At 44.4% G+C, this 23,981-nt stretch overlaps 1 protein-coding gene across 1 annotated transcript in view; it reads right to left on the bottom strand.

Moving 5' to 3' along the window:
* Nucleotides 1-23,981, bottom strand: part of LOC131285526 (neuromodulin) — a 58,218-nt gene that overhangs the window by 17,580 nt on the left and 16,657 nt on the right. Inside the window, exon 2 of the mRNA XM_058314383.1 lies at nt 1,577-1,753. Within this exon, the coding sequence (XP_058170366.1) occupies nt 1,577-1,753 (177 nt within the window). The remainder of the gene's footprint in view (nt 1-1,576; nt 1,754-23,981) is intronic.

Here is a 23,981-nt window from a genome sequence, read left to right as displayed (position 1 = left end):
AAGGAAAAGAAGCAAAAACAAAACACACAAGCGTGAGCGCCATTTCCACCTAAAACCGTAATTTGTTCTCCGTACCTCGAACTCGGACCACTTGTTGTTTTGCACGTCCGAGCGACCGGAATCACGGGGTTCCGGAGGTGGCGAAATATTGTGCTAAATTGGCATCGTGGGCGCAAGGATGTGATAAAAATTCATCTCACCATCTACCTGCTGGCGTTGAGGCGCTTGCGTGGCTTCCACGTGTCTGTGTGTGTATGTGAGCACCATATCGGCACGGTAAGAAAAACAAAACGCGACCCTTGAATATCTCTTCCCCGCTTTTTGTTTGTTTGTTTGTGGTCTAGATTCGGACCGGTCAAAACTGCCGCCATGCGAAGTCCCGTTGCCATCCCCCCTCCCCCCAAACACCCCCTCAATCCCTCCAGCATCCTTCGTTATGGGGAGGTAAAAATGGTACAACCACAATCTCGGCCCAACATGCACGGATCGGCACACAATATGGACGTGTGTAAAAAGTGGACGGAAAGCCGGTGAAGAACTTGGTCCGCAGTGTGTTCTTGGGAAAACTACCATTACGGTCGGTCTTTGGGGTGCGATGGACACCGTTTGGGCCAAAGGAAGCACCGTTTCGGGCTTTCGCGCCAGTTTAGCCCCGGGCAAGACTTGGGATGCGTCGACCTCGTCTTTCACCCAATTATCCTTAATGGAGGATATCAATTTTAATTAATATTCCATGTGGTGATATCGCTCGGACGGAACCGCTCGTTCGTATGCAAACAGACGTCAAGCAACACGCATACAAACATAGACTTACAGGGTCTCTGGTTTTTTTCACTTTAGAAAGAACTCTATGGCAGAATGAAAGCGTGAAAACGAAAAGGACCGTCGGGAGAGTGAGCTGTACGCCACCACTTCGTAATTATGTGGTCGAAAATGGCAGCCCAGTGACCCGCCATTGCTTATGCATGCGTGGCATTACCAAATGGTGCATACACTCATGGGCATGCGGGCAGGTTCTTGATGCTCTTGCACCCCAAATGTCATGTAATTTTCAAGCCGCATTTAACGGGACCATTGTGAACCGTTGCGGTCACTGATGGAAGCTCACTTTAAAGCGAAAATGATTTTTAAAGTGTTGTTCTTCGTCCATACTTGTTGTATTGTTGTTGTATTTTACATTTTGGATGGAACGGTGAAACTTGAACGGTGAACAAAGGTTCTACAAATAAAGTTACATGACAATGTGGAGTTTTTGACTTCGATTAAAGTTAAAAAAGGTCGCTGGAAATTTGATAATATCAATAAAGACGATGAGCCGTTGCTCTAATAAAGAAACGATTTAAAGCAACCCGTGTTGCCGCTTTAAATTTTGATTCCTTCCCAGCGATGGCTTGTTCAACTCGTTATTGGATGTCTACTTTACAACCCTTTGCCTAAACATTCATCGCCCAACAGCTAACATGGTGCACCGTCAATCATAATTCTGAACCAGAAACCCATCGGGTCCCACAATCGCAAAGACTAACCCTAGCCCCGGGCGCCGTTTCGAGGCATTTCGGGCGGGGCGGCGTCTTACCTTCGTCATTCGGGTCGAATTCGGCCTCCAGCTCCTCCTTGGTTGGCTCCCGTTCCGTCTGCTGGTCCTGCTGCTTTTGCTGCCCCTGCGCACCCGTCACACCGTCGCCTTGCTTCATCTCTCTGCGCACTTTGTGCCCACGGAACGCTGCCTGGATCTTAGTTGCGGCTTGTTCGACTGCGGAGATAGAAGGCAAAACAACACAGAAACGAAACGGAAAAGGCAGAAATAAGTAACAAGAACAAGGCAGCACGGCATAATGATTAAATATTATACACATTTATATTCCACCACGGCGGATGGGTAACGCGTTACCATAAAATATCCAGGAAGTGCCGTACTCGGAAGAAACAGTTTCCCTCCTCCGGTGAAGAAATTTCCAGAAAATATGTTGGACGATAAACAATGTGGATGCTTTTAGAACAAAACAATGCTATGAACTTTGGGCAACAATGGTAGCGTTTGTGAATGCAAAGTATTCGCAGTATTATCTGTAAGGGTTTGCTCCAGCTAAAATAAAAGCCCCACGTGTAGCTTGAAACTGACCCAATTACGGGAATTGAGCGATAATAAACTGTTTTAAAATACGTTGGATCCATGAATTTGATGTTTAAATACGAAATAAATTGAATTTAACACTACCATGACTACTTATGTTGCAGGTCCACCAGAAATATTACTCCTACGATGTATTGTAATATGTTTGCAAATGAATTATTCAAACTGTTATGCATATATCGCGACAGCTTTTAAATTTATCTACCTAAGGGTTGAAAGTACGGTTATCAACAACAAATGCATATTTATGATGATTGAACGACAACGTCGAGCATCGAATCTTAATGAGGAATTCTGCCGAATGTTGATGAGATCGCTCGCGTAAATAATTTCTATTAATGGGGTAAGATAAGCCTGAGCGTTAGTCGATTACCACTCCAACTGTTATTTTTTATTTGTTGTGAAGTGATTCAATTGATTGATTGACAATTGACAAAGAGAGTTATTTAAATTAAGATTCAACATTTAACGAATCGTTCTCTTAGAGGTAGGAAAAATCGGAAAACAGGTCAAATTATCTGCTCCTGAACGTAAACCACGCTTTGATAAAACGTTCGTCGACCTTCCTTCTGCGAAAAAATAACATCACAGCAGCCCATGGGAAAACTTTGTCAACAACTTTCTCAAATTGAACGGAAAACTTCAAAGAAGGTCTTGTTTGGACGAAGGCAAGGTACGTAGAGAGAAGGAAAAGTTTTTGACCGACCACTGACGCGCAATAAATCATGCAGATACTCGAATGTTGTTTCAGATACGCCGCTGCCCTGCTGGTGTTTGCTTTGTGTAGTCCTCTTTTTCCAATACATTGAGCTTGGAAATAGATAAATATTGAATGTGTGGCCTTTGACGGGTATCTGTAAGCCCTAGCCATCAGAGGGAGGTTACAAACCAACCATAACACGATCGTAGATCAGTTCGTGCTTCGAAGCTGCTTAGCTAAGCAGCCTGTTTGGTACTTCACCATGTGCGGTTTTTGGTCCCTTTTGAGGTCAAAGCATATTTTTAATTTAATAAAAACACACTTTCACGTGTCGTTTATCTACGGCCATCATTTTCTCAGCGGTTGATGTCTGTCGCCCATCGGAAACATTTCAATAATGCTCACCAAGATGTTTTCAGTGCGGGAAAATGACATTAAATCGCACGTGAAAAACATACACACATCAATAAAGGACCCCGCTGTGAGATAATAAAGGTATTCATCTTCTCCGCACGCCAAGAGTTTTCCCAACGCATCATTCGACATTTGATGTCGTAAAATTTCACGCTCGGAAGTGGCTCCCCAAGGAGCTCGCATGTTACGGTTTGTGACATTCAGTGTTACTACTACGTCGTCGCCGCTGTTTTCCCCGTTACGACTCTTTTTATTCGAAAAGGGTGAGATTTTACCTTTATCACTTTTTTGTTTAATTTCACATGGAAATGAATAGAATTGCTTCATCACAATGGAATCCAAAATTTTGATAATAAAACTTTACGACATTAATTCACTCCCAAGTTTGACAGAAAATATACCTAAATACTATTTAACAAAATGTAAGAACTTTAGTTTATCCCTTAAAATATAAACGAAATTGTCTATAATATTCGTAAATTAGAAATTCAATTGCCAATTATCAGCTTTCAATACAAACAGCAAGATGATTTCGGAACACAAGAACATTCTCAAGTTTGCAATGAAATTACAAACAGCTATTTTAACATTAATTTGAGTGGACCGGGAAATAGGTAGTTCGTGTGTGTCTTAAAACTAATTATGATCGTGTGTATATTGTTGCGACAGTACCATCCATTTTCCATACACCCCGTACGAACAAAAACGTTGTCCAATGCAACGCTCATCGTCAACTACAATTGCGTTAATACATTTATGTATGCTAATGAATGGCGTAGTTTAATATTTTCAATCGAGTAAAAACCGGCCACCTTCGCTGTTTAGTTTCGAACGTTCGCGAACTTGCCGGCGCTGGCGACACACTCGACGCCACCGGTGGAACTCAATCTGTTTTCCAAACTTGGCTCGGGTGCAAATTTGCAAACTACACACAGCTAGTTTGTGAGCTTCATTTGCATTTCAAATATTGCCTCCCCCAAAACGAGAAAAACAGTCTGAAATAAAACACGTACCGTCGAACGTGCAAAAGTGCTGTGTGAAATCATGGCACCGAACACTAATAGACAGCACATCGTCGTATTTCACGACGATTTTGTCGTTTTGCATAGTTTTCCCAGGAGCGCGGAACTGAATGGGACAAAAAGCGAACAACTCAACCGACACCCGTCAGCCAAAGTTGGGATAGAGTTTGATCAGTTAGAATTCTGGGCGAGTAGAGTGAGTATGTGTGTGTTTTTGCGTTGTTCACTTTTCCTTCCTCGTGCAAAACTCAGCCCGGCAGCCCAAACCGGGTCGAAAATTCAATAAGTGGAAAATTTTGAATTTGTTTACCCCGTGGGTTTGTAAGATCATTTTTCGGATCATTCCTCACATTCCTCAGCCATTCCTTCTTTTCCAACCACGGCGTTCTCCGGAGACTTTCTTCTGCCTTCCACCGTTGCCTTCGCAAGACCTTCGTTTCATCTTGCGCACGTGCTTTTTCGAAAAGCAGCATTTTCGGCAGCACTCAGAAGCCCGTAGCATCCATCGGTTTGCTTTTCCGTTACGGCTGGGAAGAGAAAAAACTGTTTACTTCACCCAGGTGCTTCCTCCCATTTTGTCCCGAAGGTACGAGCTTTGCTGCCGTAAATTGATGTGGTAAAAGTTGCTCGTCGAAAAGTTTGCTCACCTTCCCGCTCCTGTGCTGTTGCTTTTCACTTGCCACAAAATGTTACATAAAAACAAGTTGAACAAGGTGTGGTGCTCGGCAGTGTCAAGCAGAGCATTGAAAAACACATATGCCCTTCCACAAAGACCCTCACACATGTAGGGTCAGTGACTGGACCTTCGGATAGGCCGGATGCTGTATCGAAATAATATGCAAATTCATTGCACATGCGAGATTTTCCGGTTGATGTCTACTTCAGGTGATCCATGAAACATGCTGGTACTGGTGTGTGTTTACGGTACCGTAATACCACTACCACCACCATCACCACCACTACCAGCAGTCCTCAAGTCCACGGTCCACACCTGGGTGGACAGTCCAACACGGAAAGAGTGTACAGGGTTTGGACGCATTTCCCGCAAGCTGCCGAAACCATTAGCGCGGAAACCATTTCCGTTTTTCCCCGAACTAAACCCGCCGTATGGTGGTTGTTCGGTTGTTGATGGATTTATTTTTAGGCACCACAATTTTCCGAGTGCTTATGTTACCGGAAAAGTCAGTGTACATATGTGTGTCAGTATGTTTTTTTTTTAATAGTTAAAATATGGTTAGAATGGGAACATGTTTGTTTTGCTACTCGTTGTATGCTCCCTTCTGTCGTCCGCCCGTCTCAACTCAACTACCTGTGGGAAATTCTGGATGACCCATTTCGGTTCCATCGATCGAATCCGCGCATGCTATACCGAATCGGTCGATAATACCGTATGATGGAAAATTCATAAGCCCGCTTAATGCCATCACACGCGACGTGAGTTTTCGGGATTTCGACAGTTTCGAAGGGGCTCTCGTTCAGTACAAAAAATATATCACAAACCCCACCAGAAAGAGAAAACGCCCAACTACGCTCTTTTTCATATATTTCTTTCAACTCCCACTACGGTCGGCTCAAAATCAAGATTAATCGTGAGGTGTTTTTTCCGCAGCGCGCAATACGTAAAACTGCGTCCTCATCCTAGGTACCGTAGGCCGTTCTGCTGACCCTTTTTTCCCCTCCCGCTGTTCGGGCAGTTCAGTTTTCATTCAATTTCTTCCCGCGGAGAGCATAATTTTTCATCAACAAATTTCATTTCGCCACGTCATCAGCGTGCTTTTTGAGGGCCATATTTATTTTCTCCCCCCCACCCTGCTTTTTGTTCGTTGCTGTCTCTCCTCGGAGTGATATTTTTCTTCTGGGTGCGTTCAGGCGGGCCTTTTCAGAAGACATGAGCATAAATCATAATCTCGACCCGTGTGAAGAGATTGGAAAGATTAAAATGAGCTTTCTGGCGAAAGAGCGCAGCGGAACTTTTATAGACTTGTCGCCGGGAGGGTTTTTCGAGCCGGAAGAGTAGAGGGGGAGTATTGTATTTATTATTAATGAAAAATGTTCTCAGTGCCATCGGGGCTGCATTAATAGAATCATAATGATTGGAATGACAGATTAAGATTAGTCTGAAGAGACTTTTATTTTCAATAATCTGCTTAAATTGCAAACTAATTTATTCAACCAACTGAACAAAAAGATCAAATCAAATGGTATTACATTTTTCTTGTGCTTTCGTTAGCGTGTTTCCTAAAGTCACTCATAGCTAACAATAGTTTAACACCCATAGGAAAAGAAAACAATCAGGATCAAGTTATGTGTATGTACCGCTGTGAAATTATTACCTCCACTCATGTCCGCTTCAATTAGATTCGAGCGATTAAAAAGAAAACACATAAAAATAGCTTAATGGCAGCATTCGTGGAACCTATTATGCTGCGCTACCTGGGACTAAATTATAGTCCCCATCCCTGGCACACGGATAACGGTCGAAGGACGCCGATTATGCGCCGTTGATGGTATAAACACCGGTGAACAGCGCCGAAGCCGGCTATTTCTGTCCGCCTCGGCTTATGTGCTCGCTGGCAACGCCCATCCACTTGCGAACCCGATCGATGTCCGGCGGAAGTCGTGTTAGCTATCGAAAATCGTGCACCTGGGCTGGGCACCGGGACCATTTTGATGGACGTAAGTAATCGGGACTGTCAGCTGAATCCGACAGTTTCCTGCCGCCGAACGGTCGAGCCAAGGGTTGCATGCTCGTTTCGGTTTGGCTGACGAAATTGATTCTTACATTGTGCTATTGGCGAGGGTCCGCCTCAAACACGCACGGAAATACTTTACTTCACCATGTGATTGTTCCAACCCTAATGGTGTTCTGTTGTTGCGCTACAGCGTTTAAGCTCATCAATATTGATTTGTTTCAGTGGCTAGAAGAGATCGATCGCATACTTCAAAATGTTGGCGATCGGGACATGTTTTGTTGACGCTAGATCAACGAATAGTTCTTCTGTTTTTTATTTAATTTAAGGGACTTATGACTTTAAAAATTTTGCTAACTGAATAATTGAAACATTGCACAGGCCACATTTATTGATGAGATGTTGTGCAACTGGATAGAAAAACAAATTTAATTTTTGTTATCTGTTCGTTGAAAACCCAAAAATACTTTGTTTTGTTCTTCCAACCGAGTGCGGACCGCTTCTTTTTAAGAGTAAATGCTACGCACTTGTTCTACAATTATTGATTTATTTATGGTTTTGTCATCCACATTGTTTATAATCAATCACAAGATTGAAGACGACTGTTTTTCAGGTCAATATAAATCTAGTTTTCATATCTTTCGACGTCATTCAGGACGCGTGATAAAAACAAAACTTTGACGCGGTAATAAATTCGTGGTTCCAAATTCAAGATATATTGATTTTGCCTTCGCAAAACACAAGAAGAATCATGGGCACCTAAGGAAGGACACGAGTTACATTGATTGCCGCGAAAATGGTAAGCAAAAGCTGTCAAATTATGCAAAACGAAAACTGTCTTCATGCACCACGTCATTTGGTTGGGAAATGAGCAACCGTCTGTCAAAGACACATGGTAGGGATAAAGAAAATAGTGAAGGTGGGCGTTTTAGTTCGTTAAAACACAAATTGCTTCCGATGCATCATTATTCTAGCCGGATTTACCAAATAGGTTCGCTTCGATGGAGGCGCCCGGTGTTTCACTCGGTAATGCATCAATTGCAGTTTTCCTTCCATAGTTCGAAGGAATTTCATAGCGCAAGCAACCACGATAGATGCACGCCGGGCTGGGGGAAATGCAGGAACAAATGCCACTCAAGTGGCGTGCGGCAACAAAGAAGGGAACCTCACGCCGATAAGGATCACCCATTTCCTACCGAGGCGAAACTTCGGCTAGCACACTCGAGGCCCCGCATCCGGCCGATTCGGTTGTGTCGGTCTGGCAAGTAGCAAAATTCTTTGGCCCTCACCCAGCTATCGAAACCGATTCCGGTCGTCTCATAGGCACACACACACACATGGCCAATGCGGAGGACACGCCAGAAAGAGTGGTCTCGCTGCGCGTATTCCGTTAGGCTGCAGATGCCGAACTTTTCACAAACTCCCTCCGGTGGTGGGATGGGTGGTTTGTTTGGGCTGTCTATGATTATCTTTCTTATTTACGATCGTATCGAAGCCATCAAGGCGGCGGCCATCGAAGAGTCGCACAAACACCGAGGCCACCAGATGCGGTGGTAATGCGGCGGAAAATGGACGAGGAGGAAATAGTTTACTTTCTATTAGTGCCTTTCTTTCCCCACCCCAAACGCCATTTTGCCTTTCTTCAGTTCCGCTCGGTTCGGCCAGCGTGACTTATGGTATACCGGCGGTCTCCCGAAAGTGCCGTCTGCCTTCCGTTGCCGATTTGCCATCTTCATTTTGGCCCCGGGCTTGTTTTAGATGTTTTTTTGTTTGCTTTTTCCAATTTGAAAACTATCTTTGTGACAGAGCCGCCGTCCCTTGAGGTCTCTACTGGTTTGGAAAACGGTGCACCCTTAAGTGGTATCTGTTTGGGGATCGAATAAAAGAATGTTTGCTTTCGTTCGTGAGAGTTATGTTCTGCCGTGGTGCCGGATTTCGCTATAAATTCCAGCTGATTGTCGAGTGGATGAAAGGATTCAGTGGAAGTTGTCGGAGCATTTTGAGTTCCTTCCTATTGACGAATCGTCACAATTTATTTTGAAAAGAAGAGATGAAAAATTGTTCGATAGAACCAAAATCAAATGCTCTTGTTAAAATAAATCGTTGTGAATGAAACAAAATGAAAGAATTGTGTTATGGCGTTTCCGGGACGTGGGCCTTCCGTCGGAATACGGTATGGTACATTTTTATTACGGCCTTGCGGCAACCGTTACTACCGAAGCGCCAGGAATTTGGCAGAAAATGGAAAACTTTTTCAGGAGCGCCCCGACAAAAAACCCCAAACACCCGTATGTCATGAGCTGACATATTGTCCGCCGGCCCCGGGACGGATAATGATACTTTGCAAACAATTTACATCCCGACGCTTGATTACAAAACCCCCTGCAGCATCCCCGTACGGATAAGCGCAAAACGGCCCGGACGTGTTACTAATTGAGGGCAATATTTTCACTTACCTAACTTTTGCCACCTATGCGTGCGTGTGTATAAGATGCAGGCAAGTTCAAGCGGGAGTAGAAGAGAAAAATAGGATCCAACTCCCGAGTGGTGAGTACGACATGTTTCGTTCCGTCGTAGCCGTTCCGCTTCGTCGTACGCAAAAGTTTTCCAATTTCGCACGTCCTTGACCCGAAGCGATGCGAAAATGGCTCGGAGCACGGATGATTCTGCTGCGACAAGGACCTCAAACAGCCCACCTCCACCCAATCTCCCTCCTTTTCCTCCCTCTTGTTTACTGGCACAAGGAAAGGTTATCCTTTTTTGCCATCCCTCAACCAAAAAAGAGAACGACGCATCGAGATAGGATTGCTAATGAGAAAGTGACTCGCGTAAGATTGAAACGACGACTATCTTGTACGGTTCGGTGAGCTTTTCCATTGCTCACACACACACGTACACAAAGCTCAAAACACTAATCACAGTGCAGCTCGGGGAAGGATAAGATCATGTCAATCACGATGAGTAATGGAATCAACGAGAGGAAAACCCGTGTACTTCACGGCACGTTCCCTCGGGTGGGGGTACGTTGTCCGACAAACAAGATCACGTCGTGTGCCTTCTCGGAATGGCCGGTGCTGAGCTGTCGTCCGAGCTGTCTCGAATTTGATGTTTCATCATCGCACTGCCCTCCCGTGGTCGGACGATTGCTGAACAAATCGCTTGAACTACCCGCTGCCCGAAAAAAAAAGGAACGACAACACTGTGCGGACAACTTGTGTTCTCATCATGTGATCTACTGCTTTCGGGTTGTTGTTTGTTGTCGCTTTGGCCGTACACAGCAAAGCCAGTCGAGGTTGGTATGCGACCTACTCCGGGCAGGTGCGAAGGCGCAGTTCACCTCTGGGACCGTGCCTGGGACCGTGCGTGAGTGCACATTGGTCGTGCCGCAAAACTTTTCAGTGTGGTGTTGATTTTTCACTTCGAGCTGCATTAGAATAAAGATCGTACGTGAGTGGAAATGAAAGTGCGCGCTCGTTGTCGGACATATTCTAGTGGCTTTATTGTGCCGCTCGGTGAAAATCTGGCAGTGGTTTTTAGCATTTGCCGACGACTTTCAAATGCACTCTTACTATTTGCTACTGGAAGCGGAGTGCAATTATGCTTTATTTACTCTACCGGAACATCGTTATGAAGAGCAGAGGCACTGAAATGAAAATATATGCTACAAATAGTACTTTACGGCGTTTTGAGAACCGTTTTGGAGATTTTTTATTACGAAGTACCGGTTTCCTCTGTTCTCAGAGTTTGTCTCTGCAGATAAATTAAATATGGTGATCTATTTTACTCGAAACTGTTATGCAATTGTCGAAAAAAAGTCAGTCAAATTCATAGGATCGAAAATGACTTTCATATTGTTGACAACGGTTATGAATAAATAAGCATATTTTCTCTACGTTCGGCATGAAAATTTCATTCGGTTTTTCGATTCGGTTCGACACGGGACGCGGGTAAACAAAACGCCTACGAGAGGCCACTCAATTAACGGGCAACCGGGCAATAATTTCCGTACCGCACGTGCACAGCAACAAGCCGTGTGCGGTTCGTGCGGCCCACGGCATTCGCTGTTCAATTTATGCAGATCAAACAGCTGTCCGGTGCTGTCACCTTCCCCTAGATGGAGGAGCTTCACTGCCGGCAATGCATTGAACAACGTGGCACTGGAAAACCGCAATCATTTATTTCATTTGCACAATCAATTGGGCGACACGAGCGTCGGTTAATTACGGGGATGGCCCGAGAAAAGTTTTCCGAAGCACGAGTCTTTTGCGCCTGAGAGTCGTTCCCGAGCCTTGCCATTGACTATTTGAATTATTTACATCCAATTAGCCCGTTGCGAGGAATGATCTCATAATGGTGGCGACTTTTCGTCAGCGGATCCCACCAGAATCGACCGCACGCTGACGAGCGCTCTTCATTGCCTCGACGTTGATGGGAGGATCGTTTCCGGGCCTGTATGTGTGTGTGTGGGTGCGTTTCAGTCCGTGCTCGAGGGGGCTGTTTTCTTTCGTTTGATGTTTCGGCAGACATTGACGGGCAAGGCTGACCCGATTCTGGCTTCGTGCGGTCACACGCACGCCTAGAGTGCTCTCTGCTGTCTAATTAATTCCATTATAGATTCTCCGGACTTGTGCCTGACCGAGGGCTTTTATTCACCCTTGCCGACTGCCACATGTTCAACGTCACAGAAAGCGCACAAATTTCTACAGAAACCGAACAAAAAAAAAACACAAGCGAAGAGGAGAAAAAGTAGGCCGCATGTGAGAAGAGGCTTATTAATCCTTATGGTAGCGTCATTCAGAGATCTATAAATAGTACCATCGCACTGCTATCATCCTGGTGGACAAATGTGGAACGTTCAAACTGAACGATTGGTAAGCTCAGTAATGGGCAAGTGAACAAACGGACATATTAGTGCCGTTCGTGCTGGCGGCGCACTGTTTAAAGGAGCGAATGTACAGCCGAACGAAGGCCGAGAGATTACAAACATGTCACGAGTAGTTTTCTTCACCCTCTCCAGCCCCCTGGAAAGGCAGAAGTCTACTACCCCCGAACCTCTGACGTAGGCTGAATGTGACGCGAAGGTTAAAAGAACATGTCAACGCGCGCTCAAAGTGCCTTTCGAGAACGAACGATAGGCACGTAGAAGCTAGTTTGTGCCGCTGTCTACATCTGGAGTTTTATGTTTACTCTGTGTGAGTGTGTGAGTGTGTGTGTGTGCTTTATGAAAGTGCTTTTTTACGACTAGATGACGCCACCATCCAGCACCACCATGGTTGGGTACCGAAACGGACGAACGAGAACCTGTCTACCGCTACGATAAACGAAGACAGAAGGTCCAGGAAGCCTCCCAGAGCCCAGCTGGAAAACGACGATTTTTTTAGTGACTTCATCATCCATCCCCTGCCCCCCCCCCCCCCGCCCCCTCCTATCACCCTCTCCCACCCAGCAAGGTGAAATCCACCGTCCAGGACAGTACTTTTATTGGGACCCTTATGATCCGAAAGGTGAAAAATTGAATAAAACATAAACAAATAGGACCTTCCGAAAGCGGGTAGCGAGCAAACGTGTGAAAACTCGGCCGACTCCAAGCGCAGCAAATCCTTGTACACATCCACCAACGGTTGGTACCATATTGCGAGGGAAAGAAAACTACCCTGCCCTAAAATGGAAAAGAGCGCCAAACAAATTCCTCGCGGGAGCTATTTGAACTTTTCGGTCAGTTTTATGAATCCTTTCGCTGCGCTGCTGCAGGATGATGCGATTTTTGCGAGCTTCTTTGTTTGCTATTCCGAGGGGTAAAACGGCGACGGGAGTTCGGATTCCGAGCACACGCCAGCAACTGACGCTTCCAATGACAAACGGAGCGTTGTTTCGAGCGGTTTTGGAGTTTCCCTTTCTGTTCCGTTATGCTGGTTGTTGTTGTTGTTTGGAAGCGAAGGTGGTATTTGTCGAAAAAAACGAAACCTGTACCAACGCCGGAGGTAATAAATTTCCACTGGCCAGTTTTCAAATGCACTCCCACGGTACCGATTCGCTTCGCCGAAGGGATCAGAGAGGTATGTTTTTTCCTTTGCCTCGATTGGGTGGGAGGTTATTTTCATGAGCAGCTCGCGTCCTTATCTGGCCTTTAAATTGGCTGGAGTATTTCAAATCACAAGTAGAAATAGTGTAGAAAAAACCTTAAAGGAATCGTGATTGGAGAATAATTTGTCCTTGAATCTTTTAAAATCTCTAGTTTATCCAATCATAATTAAAGTATTTATATAAGAGAGCATATACTTGAATGTGTTTTGATAAGTTTTATTGGATAAACTTTGGTATTTATGCTAACCTCCAAGATAATTTCTTTTAAAGTTATTTTTCATTTTATTCTGTGTAAAAACAACAGGGAAAAAACAAATTGGGCGAAATAAAATGCAATTTAACCCACAGCATTCACGATATGGTAAGCCAATTAGAGAGAAAACTAACTCAATGAGACAAACCTAGATTGCCTTAAATTTCGTTTTCGCGAACAAAATGGAAACGATGAGAATAACAAATTTATAATTTATCCGCCTCGACGCCAATGCTGAACACACTTGTGCAAAGCGTATGACCATCGTCAGGTGAGACTAGAAAGGCAGAGCCCGCGCACCGAGTCCCCGGGCAGATTGTAAAATATTTCTCTCCAAAAGCACACTTATGGCGAGCCATTTATTAGCACACTGTGCCGCTGTTGGAGCGAGAAAAATCCCGGCCCTTGATATCGCAGTGTTGGGGGCTAGAAACAGCAGGCAAAACCAGTCGTTGCTATTCTTACGTCCGAGAAAATAGCTCCGGCTGCCCTCGTTTACGAACATAATTCTTCTCCACGGTGCTATAAAAGCTTCCCCCACAGGCGGTTAGATCTTCACAAACAGTTCGCGGAAAATTCGTGCCATACCCCCTCGAGCTGGGACAGTTTTCGTCAAATTGTTGCCTGGCTCTTCAACTACTGGCTCCGCAAGCCGTGTGTGGAATGACGAAGGCGGTCATTTCCAGCATGCCCATGCAGGTCGCTGCCTAGGGGAGTGGTTATAACGTCCATTTCATTTGCATACCATCCGAGAGTGGTGTTCTGCGGGAAAGCGTCGTCGATTGAAAAGTGTAAAATACTCACGGGAGAACGCTGGCCAAAACACGAAAGAGCCATGCGGAAACCAATTTATCGTTGTCGAATGGTACCATAAATCATTGCTAGTCTAAAACTGTACAGGGGGGAAAATGAATTTCAAACATTAGGAAAAATGAAGGGAGCTTTACAACGTAAATGAAGTATTTAGTGTAGTATATAATATTTTAGCTTTATAGATGCATACCGGCAACACTAGATAGAAGTAACGATCGTTTTATGTTCTATTCATCTTACAAAACTGCATGTTTCACTTATCCAAATTGCATTGCCAGTTATCACGTAGAAAGCTACCATTTATACACGTCACTCACTCACCCGAATGGATTAAATCCAGCCGTCGTTAGCCGACACGGAAGTGGAATTAAAACGTACAACCAAAACGAGCCGTTTACGTGCTGCGAATGATTGCTGGGCTTGTCGTCATTAATTTTCCGTCCCGCCTGTTGATCGTGCGGAGCCGTAAACCATGCGGGATGTGTGTGTTTTTGTTTTCGTTTCGCCTTGCGGGAGTTGGTACCGGTGCCTCGGGTTCTGCCACTGTCACGCACACGGGATGGGTGATTAATTTTTCAACCAGACTTCCCGTGCAGACCGGGTTCTAAGCGGTCACACCACGGCGGTGTTGGGGGGAGGAAGATTTATTGACAAAATTTGTTTGCAAATTTATCAGCCCGCTTTGGAGGAGGAACTCAATTGAAGGTGCGCAGTAGCCAGGGGCAGGTGAAGGATAAGACAACAACTCCGTGGCCACCACCGCGGACGGGTACGATAAGTTATACGTGCTCAAGTAGTTAACAATTATAAACATAATTATCATTCGTGTTTGCGCTCGTTAAGGACGCGAACGGATGGCGATCGTGCCGAAAATGCCCCGTGCGGCCCAATGTTTACCTGGGCACTTGAGTGGGTTTCAATTAAGTAGCGTTTATTTATTTATACTTCCACCTCAAGCGGCACGGGTGACGGTCATTCCGGTCGGTGCTAGCCGGAGGACGTGGGCATGGGAACAATATCAATAGCGAACCGTTGTCATACCAACGGAAACCCATTTCGGTGAACGACCATGCGCCTCCATTCGGTTTCGTTCTCAATGTAGCACAGCGTGGGAGCACTTCACCCACGGACCACATGGAGCACCATGGTGGAGACGGCGGCCATTCTGGCAGTCTAGATGTGTACGTCCTTTGTTCCCGTTGCAATTCACTGGAAACTGTTTGCGTCGGTTACCATTGAGGTTGTACCGAGCACCAGGCGCCTCCATCGATGTTAGCTGAAGCTTGAGCCTGCAGGGGCTCTTAGAAGCCTGTTGGTCCACTTGGAAATGACTAATCTTAATGGTGGAAACGTACCATAACATACCAACAGCAGGTAGGTACTTCCGAGAACTCGCAGATACCGTGCAGTCATGGGATGGAATGGCCAACCAGCATTGAAATTGTTCCAAGCTCGTGTCATCCTGGTGGGTGACAACCAATTGGTTACTGTGGTAACCAAATTCACTTACCGTAATGTCGCAAGTGAAAGCAATGCGAGCGGCTTTCACACCGCTCGAGAACATAATGATTATTTTCCGAAATCGTAAGGAACGGTTCATGAACATCCCTTTCGTTACAAAACTATGGATGAGTGGAACGCGCAAGAGTGAACGACAGTGTTTGCGTTAGAAAATTCCGCATAATGCTAATGCCACAGCCCAGTTCAATACAGCATGGCTATAACATGGGCTCGCACGTTTTTGGCTTCGGCTCGGGTTCAATCATGAGAATCTAATCCTTCTGCGGCATCACTTGATCCCGTTCGTTTGCCTCGGCTCAAGATGGTGGTTCGTTCCGGATGGGTTAGCGGAGGTAGAGGGGGAGTTTAATCAGCGGCAAGCACGGGACGGAGCGGTGTAGGATTCGTTTGCATGCTAATGTGACCTGTCTCGATGATCTGTGGATTCCGTCGGTTCGCTCGCAGCACCACACTGCCGGAGGGTTCCTACGTTGCTTTGAAGTGTCGGGCGTGTGTCTGTTGCCTCTCGGGATGGCACTTTGGCGCAGGCCAATGTGAAAATACGGAAGCGGGCCAACGGCTATCCATGGCTCGACGCCTGCAGCCGTATGTCGACTCGCTTGTGATGTTTCGTTCCGTTTCGAACCATCGCGGTAAGATTTTGGCGTGTCGAGCGAACATGCTGGCAGGATAAATCGGTGTGTCTGGACGGCTGTCACCATCAGGTACGGGTGGCCGTTTGGTGGTGCTGTAATCTTGTAACCCCGAGACCAGCAGGCATGTTGCCGCTGCAGGATTTTCAAGCGACTTGAGTGACAGCGCGACATATGAATGAAACTAGAATTGTCACCACCTTGATGGACAATTCGGGTCGGTTTGGCACAGCTTGGGAAAATTCTTTGACTACATTCGACCCATGCAAAAGGTGCGCTCGGATGTCAAGGAAACTATGTCAAATAGAATTCCTAAGCCTTTGTGAGGTTTTGTTATGGAATATTTCGATGGGGCAGACAACATTCTTAAAGCTCGTTTTGCTGTCTGCTTTGTCAAAACAAACATCGTTTAGTTAAATAATAGCTCCAATCTTTAAATTATCTATTTTCTATCTATTATCTATCTATTAGTTAGCCATAAGACCTTGTTTGTGTAAAATCATATACACTAACCTAAACAAAACGAACGCCATGACGGCGTGGGTTCGAATCCCAAACGAGACCAGCCCCTCTCTTGTACGGGAGGACTGACTATCCACATAAAAAAGGAGCAAAAGTCTCGTAAGCCCTTAACGGGCAGACATGACTGTTGCAAACACTTTCTACGTCGTGGGAATTAAAAGAATTCTTAGAAATTTCTAATGTGGCAAAGAAAAGCCAAAATTTACTCTTTATTCCCGTTGCTTGTGCTTGTAACAGAGTAAGAGTCCTTTTTCCCGTTTTTCCACTTCTTTTATCGGTTTTCTCCCGCTGATATCGTTCCCTTTTCGTCTGACAAGTGCTGTTGGACCGAGTTCGAACTTATGGGTCCGAACTGGTTCCAACAATGACCAAAGGCGATCGTTATTCCAAGAAGAAGAAGAAGAACCTGAACGAAACATGTAACCTACGTAATCAACCCGATACCGCGCATGATCAAGACGAAAAGAACTTTGTTTAGAAGGTAATGTTCAATTCACCAAAACCCAAATTTAAAAAAGCGCCATTCCTTTAAGTTTAATTTCATGAACGTGAATACAACAGAAGTCATATTTATTCGAATCAAGGTTAGATAAGTGATAAACCTCGATAAGCTATATTTTGGTTTGAAAATCTTTTTTTCCGAATGTTTGTTTTGATAAAATGATGTTAAACTTTATTGCTTTTATTACAAGTTGGCTCATGACAAAAATGTTGATGTATCTGAAATAACTTTTAAGCAATAGTATTAGACCTTCAAAAACATTTCCTTTGGTGTTATACACTTAAACAAAGATACTTGGCTTGATCTAAATGGCTCATTACGAAAAGTAAACTACTTCCAACTAGTCATGTCGGAACTGACACGTAGACACATTATCTCCAAAAAACAACATTTCTAATAACAGCACACAACACCAAAGCACATTTGTTCGCTGAAATGCTTTTCGTATGCAATGATGACTCTCTAACCGAACAGAGAATCGTGGTTCGGGGGTAATTGTTTGGTGAAAAGGGGTACTGCTTTCTATCCAAATAGTGGCGCTTTGTTTAGAGACACGCTAGCGACACGTACTCGTAGACCGCAGACCTCAAACACAAAAACCACTTAAGCTGGAAACGTGCAAATTTCAATAGCGACATTGGTTACGGTGTGTACCCTGCCCCGCAACACCCCTTACTCACGCTTGTGATTGGTTTCCATTATGGCGTTAGTGTAATAGCACAAACACAAAAAACAATGGACCAAAAGAACCAGAGATGAATTCATAGGAGAAGTTCACAAAGTCATAAGCATTAAAGTGGCGTTTTTGTCCATCAACTGACAAGAAAAACCAAACTCGTGTTTTTCTTTTCACTCCGAAGCAACATTTTCACCCAGGAAAAATGGAACGGGTAGCAATTTGTTGATGCACAGTTACCCAAGTGAGACGGGTGTTACTTTCGCTGCCGTTGGAAAACTTTCGGGAGAGCGAAACTTTTTACTACAAGTTGCAAAAGAATCATTATCGACCGGCGTTGATACTTTCCAGCAGACATTTGGTGCAATCAATCAACATTTTAACGTTCATTCCCGCAAAATAAACTAACATTTTGAGTTTGCTTGTTTGCTCTCGAGTTTTATGGTATTGGTTTACATCTAGGTTTCTATTATTGTTAGAAAACAATGAAATCGCTAGCTAAAGACTTTCTTATTTTAAACATTATCTTTGAAAGTACGAACAGACTACTAAAGAAAAGCATCATCAAATAAATTTGTGAAGGCGATGTGTAAAAATACTTCCATGCGACAAACATAAATAACCATTGTTAAATTATTTAGCTCAATTTCCTAACCATGAGCTTTTGTTTAAGCCTTTCATCTAAATTTCCCTTGCAATTCCTCTCGGCTGAATGTAATCTCCTGCCGTACCACACTAATTCCTTATTTGCATGATGCCTGGCAAGCCCGGGCCACATTTAACACGAATGGAAAGCTAATAATGCAACGACAACAAGTTGGACAGGCATGAAATAACACGTTCCAACATTTGGCGTTTGCCAGCGCACTAATACCTATGTTTGTCCAACAGCGTACCAGTGCCAGCACCACATCGGCCACATCAGCAGCAAAGCAGCTTATCATGCTGTCCACCGAGATGACGTGCAAAATTGTAACGTAAGAGCGCTTCCCATATCCTCGTGGCCCGGCCCTGGTGAAAAGATTAATTTTCCAACCTTCGTCCACGCCTAGCTGTAGCCGTAAATAGGCAAACAAACATTATCCATCGACCCGAACGCCTGGTAAAACTCCGGCCACTCCGGGCACGTCTCGAGTTCGGACGGAAACTTGGCTGCTAAGGAAGCACACCTACCGGGCCGCACACGATGCTGTCCATGCTGGCACGAAGTGGAAGAAATAATGTTATTTCTTGCTGTGGATCAATTATTCAACTGCTCCATCGAACCAATGGGGTGGATTTTCCCGGCCGTTGTGAAGGAAGATGAAGCAGAAGCAGAGAATCGAATTGCTAATCTTGAAATTGCAGGTCCTGCAAGTCCGGTGTACGTGTGTCGGAGTGTCCTTAAAATTTTACACCCGATGGTAATTGTGTGGTGTAAGTGCCTATCAGCCGGAGGGAATTTTCCACCAGCCTAACTGGTTGGGTTGGTTGGGCTTCTCTTTCGACCTCTTTTCCATTTTACAGGCTTTACGTTCCCGCTTGACCAAAGGCAGTGTGCGGAAAATTTGCCGTACGGTCCCTTCGGCCATTCGTGACCGATGAAAATGGACAGCAAAACCAATGCCGGACGCTACTTTGACCCAGCTGAAACAAAAGCGATACTATAACAACACTACCAAGGGAGCTTTTCTTCCCAAGGGCGACCGCTTTTTTCATGCAGCTTTAGCGGGAAGGGATGGAAGGCAAAAGGGACCACAAGTTTCGCCCGGACGGAACTGAATGATGGGGTCGGAAAATTTCCACCGAAAATTATTCACCAGCACTGGAGCGAAATTTTCTTCTGTGCCTGTGTTCGGAAATTAATTTCATCGACCAAATACGTACACGCGAGGTCTTTCGTTGGTTCATCGTGGATTGGCTTCTCGCCAACGCCTCCATTTTTCCCCTGCTCTTCCTTGTAGCGTAACGTGTTTCGTTGGAGTTGTGAAGTTCGAAAGAAAATCTATCACACGCAACAAAGAGAAAAGAACATCCAGAGCTGGCGTTGAAGATGTAGGAGTTACCGGGAAAAATTAAAGCCTATCTGCCCGGCACCGTTGAGTGCTATGTGTAAGGAATTTACAATCAGCCCTAGACGGGTAAGTGTACGGATGGACAACGGCGAAACCTTGGACACGCTTCTATTTGGGGAAAACTCCTTCAACTCCATTAGAGCACAGCATCGATTTACGGCTAAAAAGTATCCGTTTCGCTTCGGAACAGGAAACGAAACAGGAAAAGAACCGCACCGGAAGCTTAAAGAAACAGCTGCACATTAGAGCGGAAGGCAAGCGGCCGTTACGAGACCCAGAGTGGCTGCCGCCGTAATTGAGTGCGCCTTGGCGGCGAAGCAGTAGTAGTGGCACGGACGGTTAATGGACTGTCGTCCAATAAACGGATCGTTTCAGCTGACATGATAAATTACCGATAGCGAACGATATCGGCAGCATGCAATCGGCTTCACTTTACTTACCGTCATGCCATGCGGTGGTCGGATGTGAATTATTGAAACTTTGTTTGCTCTGTGCCATTGCGGGACGAGCTTATTTATTCGCGTGTCCCTGTTTTGGCTTGGTATGATTTTTGTTTGTTTGTACGATTGCATCCACATCCATCGCGTACTATCACCGATTACCGATTAAGAGCGTGGAGTGGATGAATGTGAAATCGATTAAAGTTCCCCGCCGTTCATTTTAAATTGCTCAAACACTTCAAATTTTAATTGAAACGTTTCAATTGGAGCAAACAGGGCCAAAACAACCATATCGAATCAAACGGTGCGAAACGAGTTGCCGTTCCTGAAAATTGCTCTTCACTGTCTGATAGTTTGGATTTAATGAGATTGTAAATTAAATTAAACTATCAACTCTGAACCAAATCGTACACAAAGTGCAAACTAAACCAGAAAAACCTTTTAAGTATACAGTGTTTGGTTTTCTCTTTATTCCATTAATACATCATATGCACGCTGTTTATTTCTTGTTTCTTGCTGCACAAGTTTTATTCTTTAAACTTTCGCTTTGTAGGGAAGAAAACCAAGAAAAACCACATAGGCTAGGAATAATAACCAATTCCTGATTTTTTTATGTATTGTGTATATGCGTTTTTTTCAGCTGACATTGTAGCATTTTGAAAAGCTTTTCCACATTTTATGTACATTTAACATGCAGAAAACAATATCTGAGAATTAATTACGTACCCTTGCAAACGCGATAGTTTCATCCGACTTTATAAACAGTTGAATGGCGTGTGTTAATTTACGTTAGTTTAAAATCATAAACCCGAAAGAAGTAAGCATAAAAATCGCACTTGTTTTTAACTTGTTTATGATTCATCTCAAACCTACTTATTATTATTTAATTCTCAGATCCACTGTCGTAGAAACATTCTCTCACATAACATTGTATGTAATCGAATGTTTGTTCAGCATGACAGGATTTCGCTGAAATTAAATTAAAATGTACGGTACGTTTAATTTTTCCAAAATACCCGACGCGAAAGATTTTTAATTAATATTACAAATTATCGTGTTACGGCTGCAAACGAGCAGATAAAATAAGACATGCAGAAAATCTTACCCAGCAGCTTTACCCAGAAAGAGAAGACATTCACGCCCTTGATGATGGGTAAACATATCCGGTGGTTTTATAATGACCGTACCATGGCACGAGCGCAAGCAAACTTTTCTCGTTAGTTATCATTAAATTTGTAAAATTTCCCACTCAACCCGTCAGGCGCTCGAGCTTGTTTTTTCTTTGCTCTCGCAGCTGCCGCAGGAAGCATATGGGTGCGTACGTGAAACGATAGGATGAGGTACGCTTCCGCCCTTCCGGCGGAAACATCTGTCTGGTGAGAAAAGCCGTTCTTAAAATATGCCACACAGGCTTTTCTTACTTCAACGTGACAGTTTCTAGAGTATGTGTGCGGGAACTGTGCTGCATGGCGGAAATAAGTTTTTCGGCGAAATGATTGCATAATGCCTTTTTCAAACAGACGCCTTTCAAAATTGAGTGGTTCAAAGATTTTGTCAAAACTCGCTAAAGTTTTGATGAATCATATCTTTGTATAACAGTTTTAGGAACGTGTGGGGGGAATTTGTGAACCAGCAACATTAGAATTTGAACGAAAAGATCATGCTTTTTTCGATAAAGAACATGCAGTACAATGTCATCTCAAACGAAAGATTGATTAATTGAATGTTTAGAAGCGATGTTGACATCTAAATCCGTCCCAAACTTCCCTTCCTCGATTACTATACATACGACTCAAGGGAGAACATATGAGCAAAAATTGTTTTCGCAACTGCACACTCCCCCCTGCAAGGAAAAATCTGTCGTACAGCATAATTTTCTTAGCATCATCATCATCATCATCATCACCACTTCGCACCCTAATCAAGCATAACATTGCGCACTCAATTATGCTACCGTCCGCGACCTAATTGATCGTCCCGGCAAGCATTAACTTTGAGCGGAGTTTGTTTGTGTGCGCCTTTTGAGGCGTGTGTCGACGCATCCCCAATGAGCCGGGGCTGATTTATCTTCCGGGAAAATGATTTATCTCGGCCCAGCTTTGGTTCAAAACTTTTCGCCATCTCGAGGGCACCGCTCGTGGAAGAAAGTAGCCGAAACCCGCATACCTTGCCTTGCCTTAGCCCGATAAAGTCAACCAAAAGAATGAAGTGGTTGTGGTGATCGTGCAGGAAAAGAAGTGCAGGGAGGGAAGAAAAGAAACATGGTCTGTGGTGTACTGTCGTAGCATAACACATGCACGCGCCCCTACCCCATAAGAAGGAAAACCCGTTAATTATGCACGAACTATGTGAAGGACGTGGAAGTGGTCCTTGGACTGGGGTTAGATACAAGGTTGCCGGAATGAGAGGTTTCAAGACGAGGCAATGGGAGGCAAGAGAGGAGTAAGAACATGAACTGAATATTACAACACGATGCCCTTGCGTCCCTCCTCTGACCCAAATAGGACGTCGGCATAAATTGAGGAACCCGTTAAAGGCTTGCGGGGTTGGCCTCGGAGTAAAACTTCCGGCATCGGAAGGCACATCAGCGCGTTCAACCAGAACCACTCCAAAGGGTAGTTATGTGGACGGCATCCGATGGACCCGCTCTGGGGCTTCCCTTTTTTGGCTGAACATCCTCTCTTCGAGCCGAATGGAAAATGTCCACCATTTTACATGTAAAGCTCACAAATACATGTTTTCGGTGATGTTGACTTCGTAACGGATGCCTTCACTCTTCGTCAGCCGGAGTGACTGAATGTGATTCTGTATTTTTTTGTCTCTTCATCACCATCCCTGCTCTCACAAGACTCAGGTGTACATAGTTGTAAAATAGTTGTCACATTCCATGATCCTTTCGCGTTGCCTTTTCCAATACACAATGCAGTCGTACTGATAAATCCATCCTGAGTGAACCACTCGTGCTGTGAAGGCTTGTACCGAAACATGGACCGATCGATGTCACGTGCAAAGCATTTTTTTTAAAGAGGCCTTCATTCCGAGCGCGCAAACAAATACACATCTATTGCCTTTCACATGAACGGTTGCATGTTGTTGATGGGAATAGTTGTAATAACCGGTGCATCACATCGTTTCGTATTGCGTCGTGCATCGGTGCACTAATGTCAAGAGATGCCGCGTTCACGAAGCGTTCAGATTAGATCGCATCGAGAATAATGTTTGATGGTCAAACAACGGGCATACACATTTGTTTTCAAATTGTTTCGGGTTGGAACGAAGAACCATTAAGGTTGAAATAGATTTTAATGAGTTGAAATTTGAATTGGCTTGTAAGTAATTGAGGCGCCATTGTTGCTTACTTGAATAATACCTCATTAACATATTACCTGATTTCAAATACAGTTTGTAAAATGTATTGTGTTACTAATGGTGAATCAAATTAAGAAAATAATAAAACTGGTTTTGAACAAACAGGACAAAAATATAGTCTGTGGTTTGCTAACAGTTTGACATTGCAGACCTTT

Source organism: Anopheles ziemanni, chromosome 3, assembly GCF_943734765.1.
Source record: "Anopheles ziemanni chromosome 3, idAnoZiCoDA_A2_x.2, whole genome shotgun sequence".
NCBI lineage: Eukaryota > Metazoa > Arthropoda > Insecta > Diptera > Culicidae > Anopheles > Anopheles ziemanni.
This window is presented reverse-complemented; position numbering and strand designations above follow the sequence as displayed.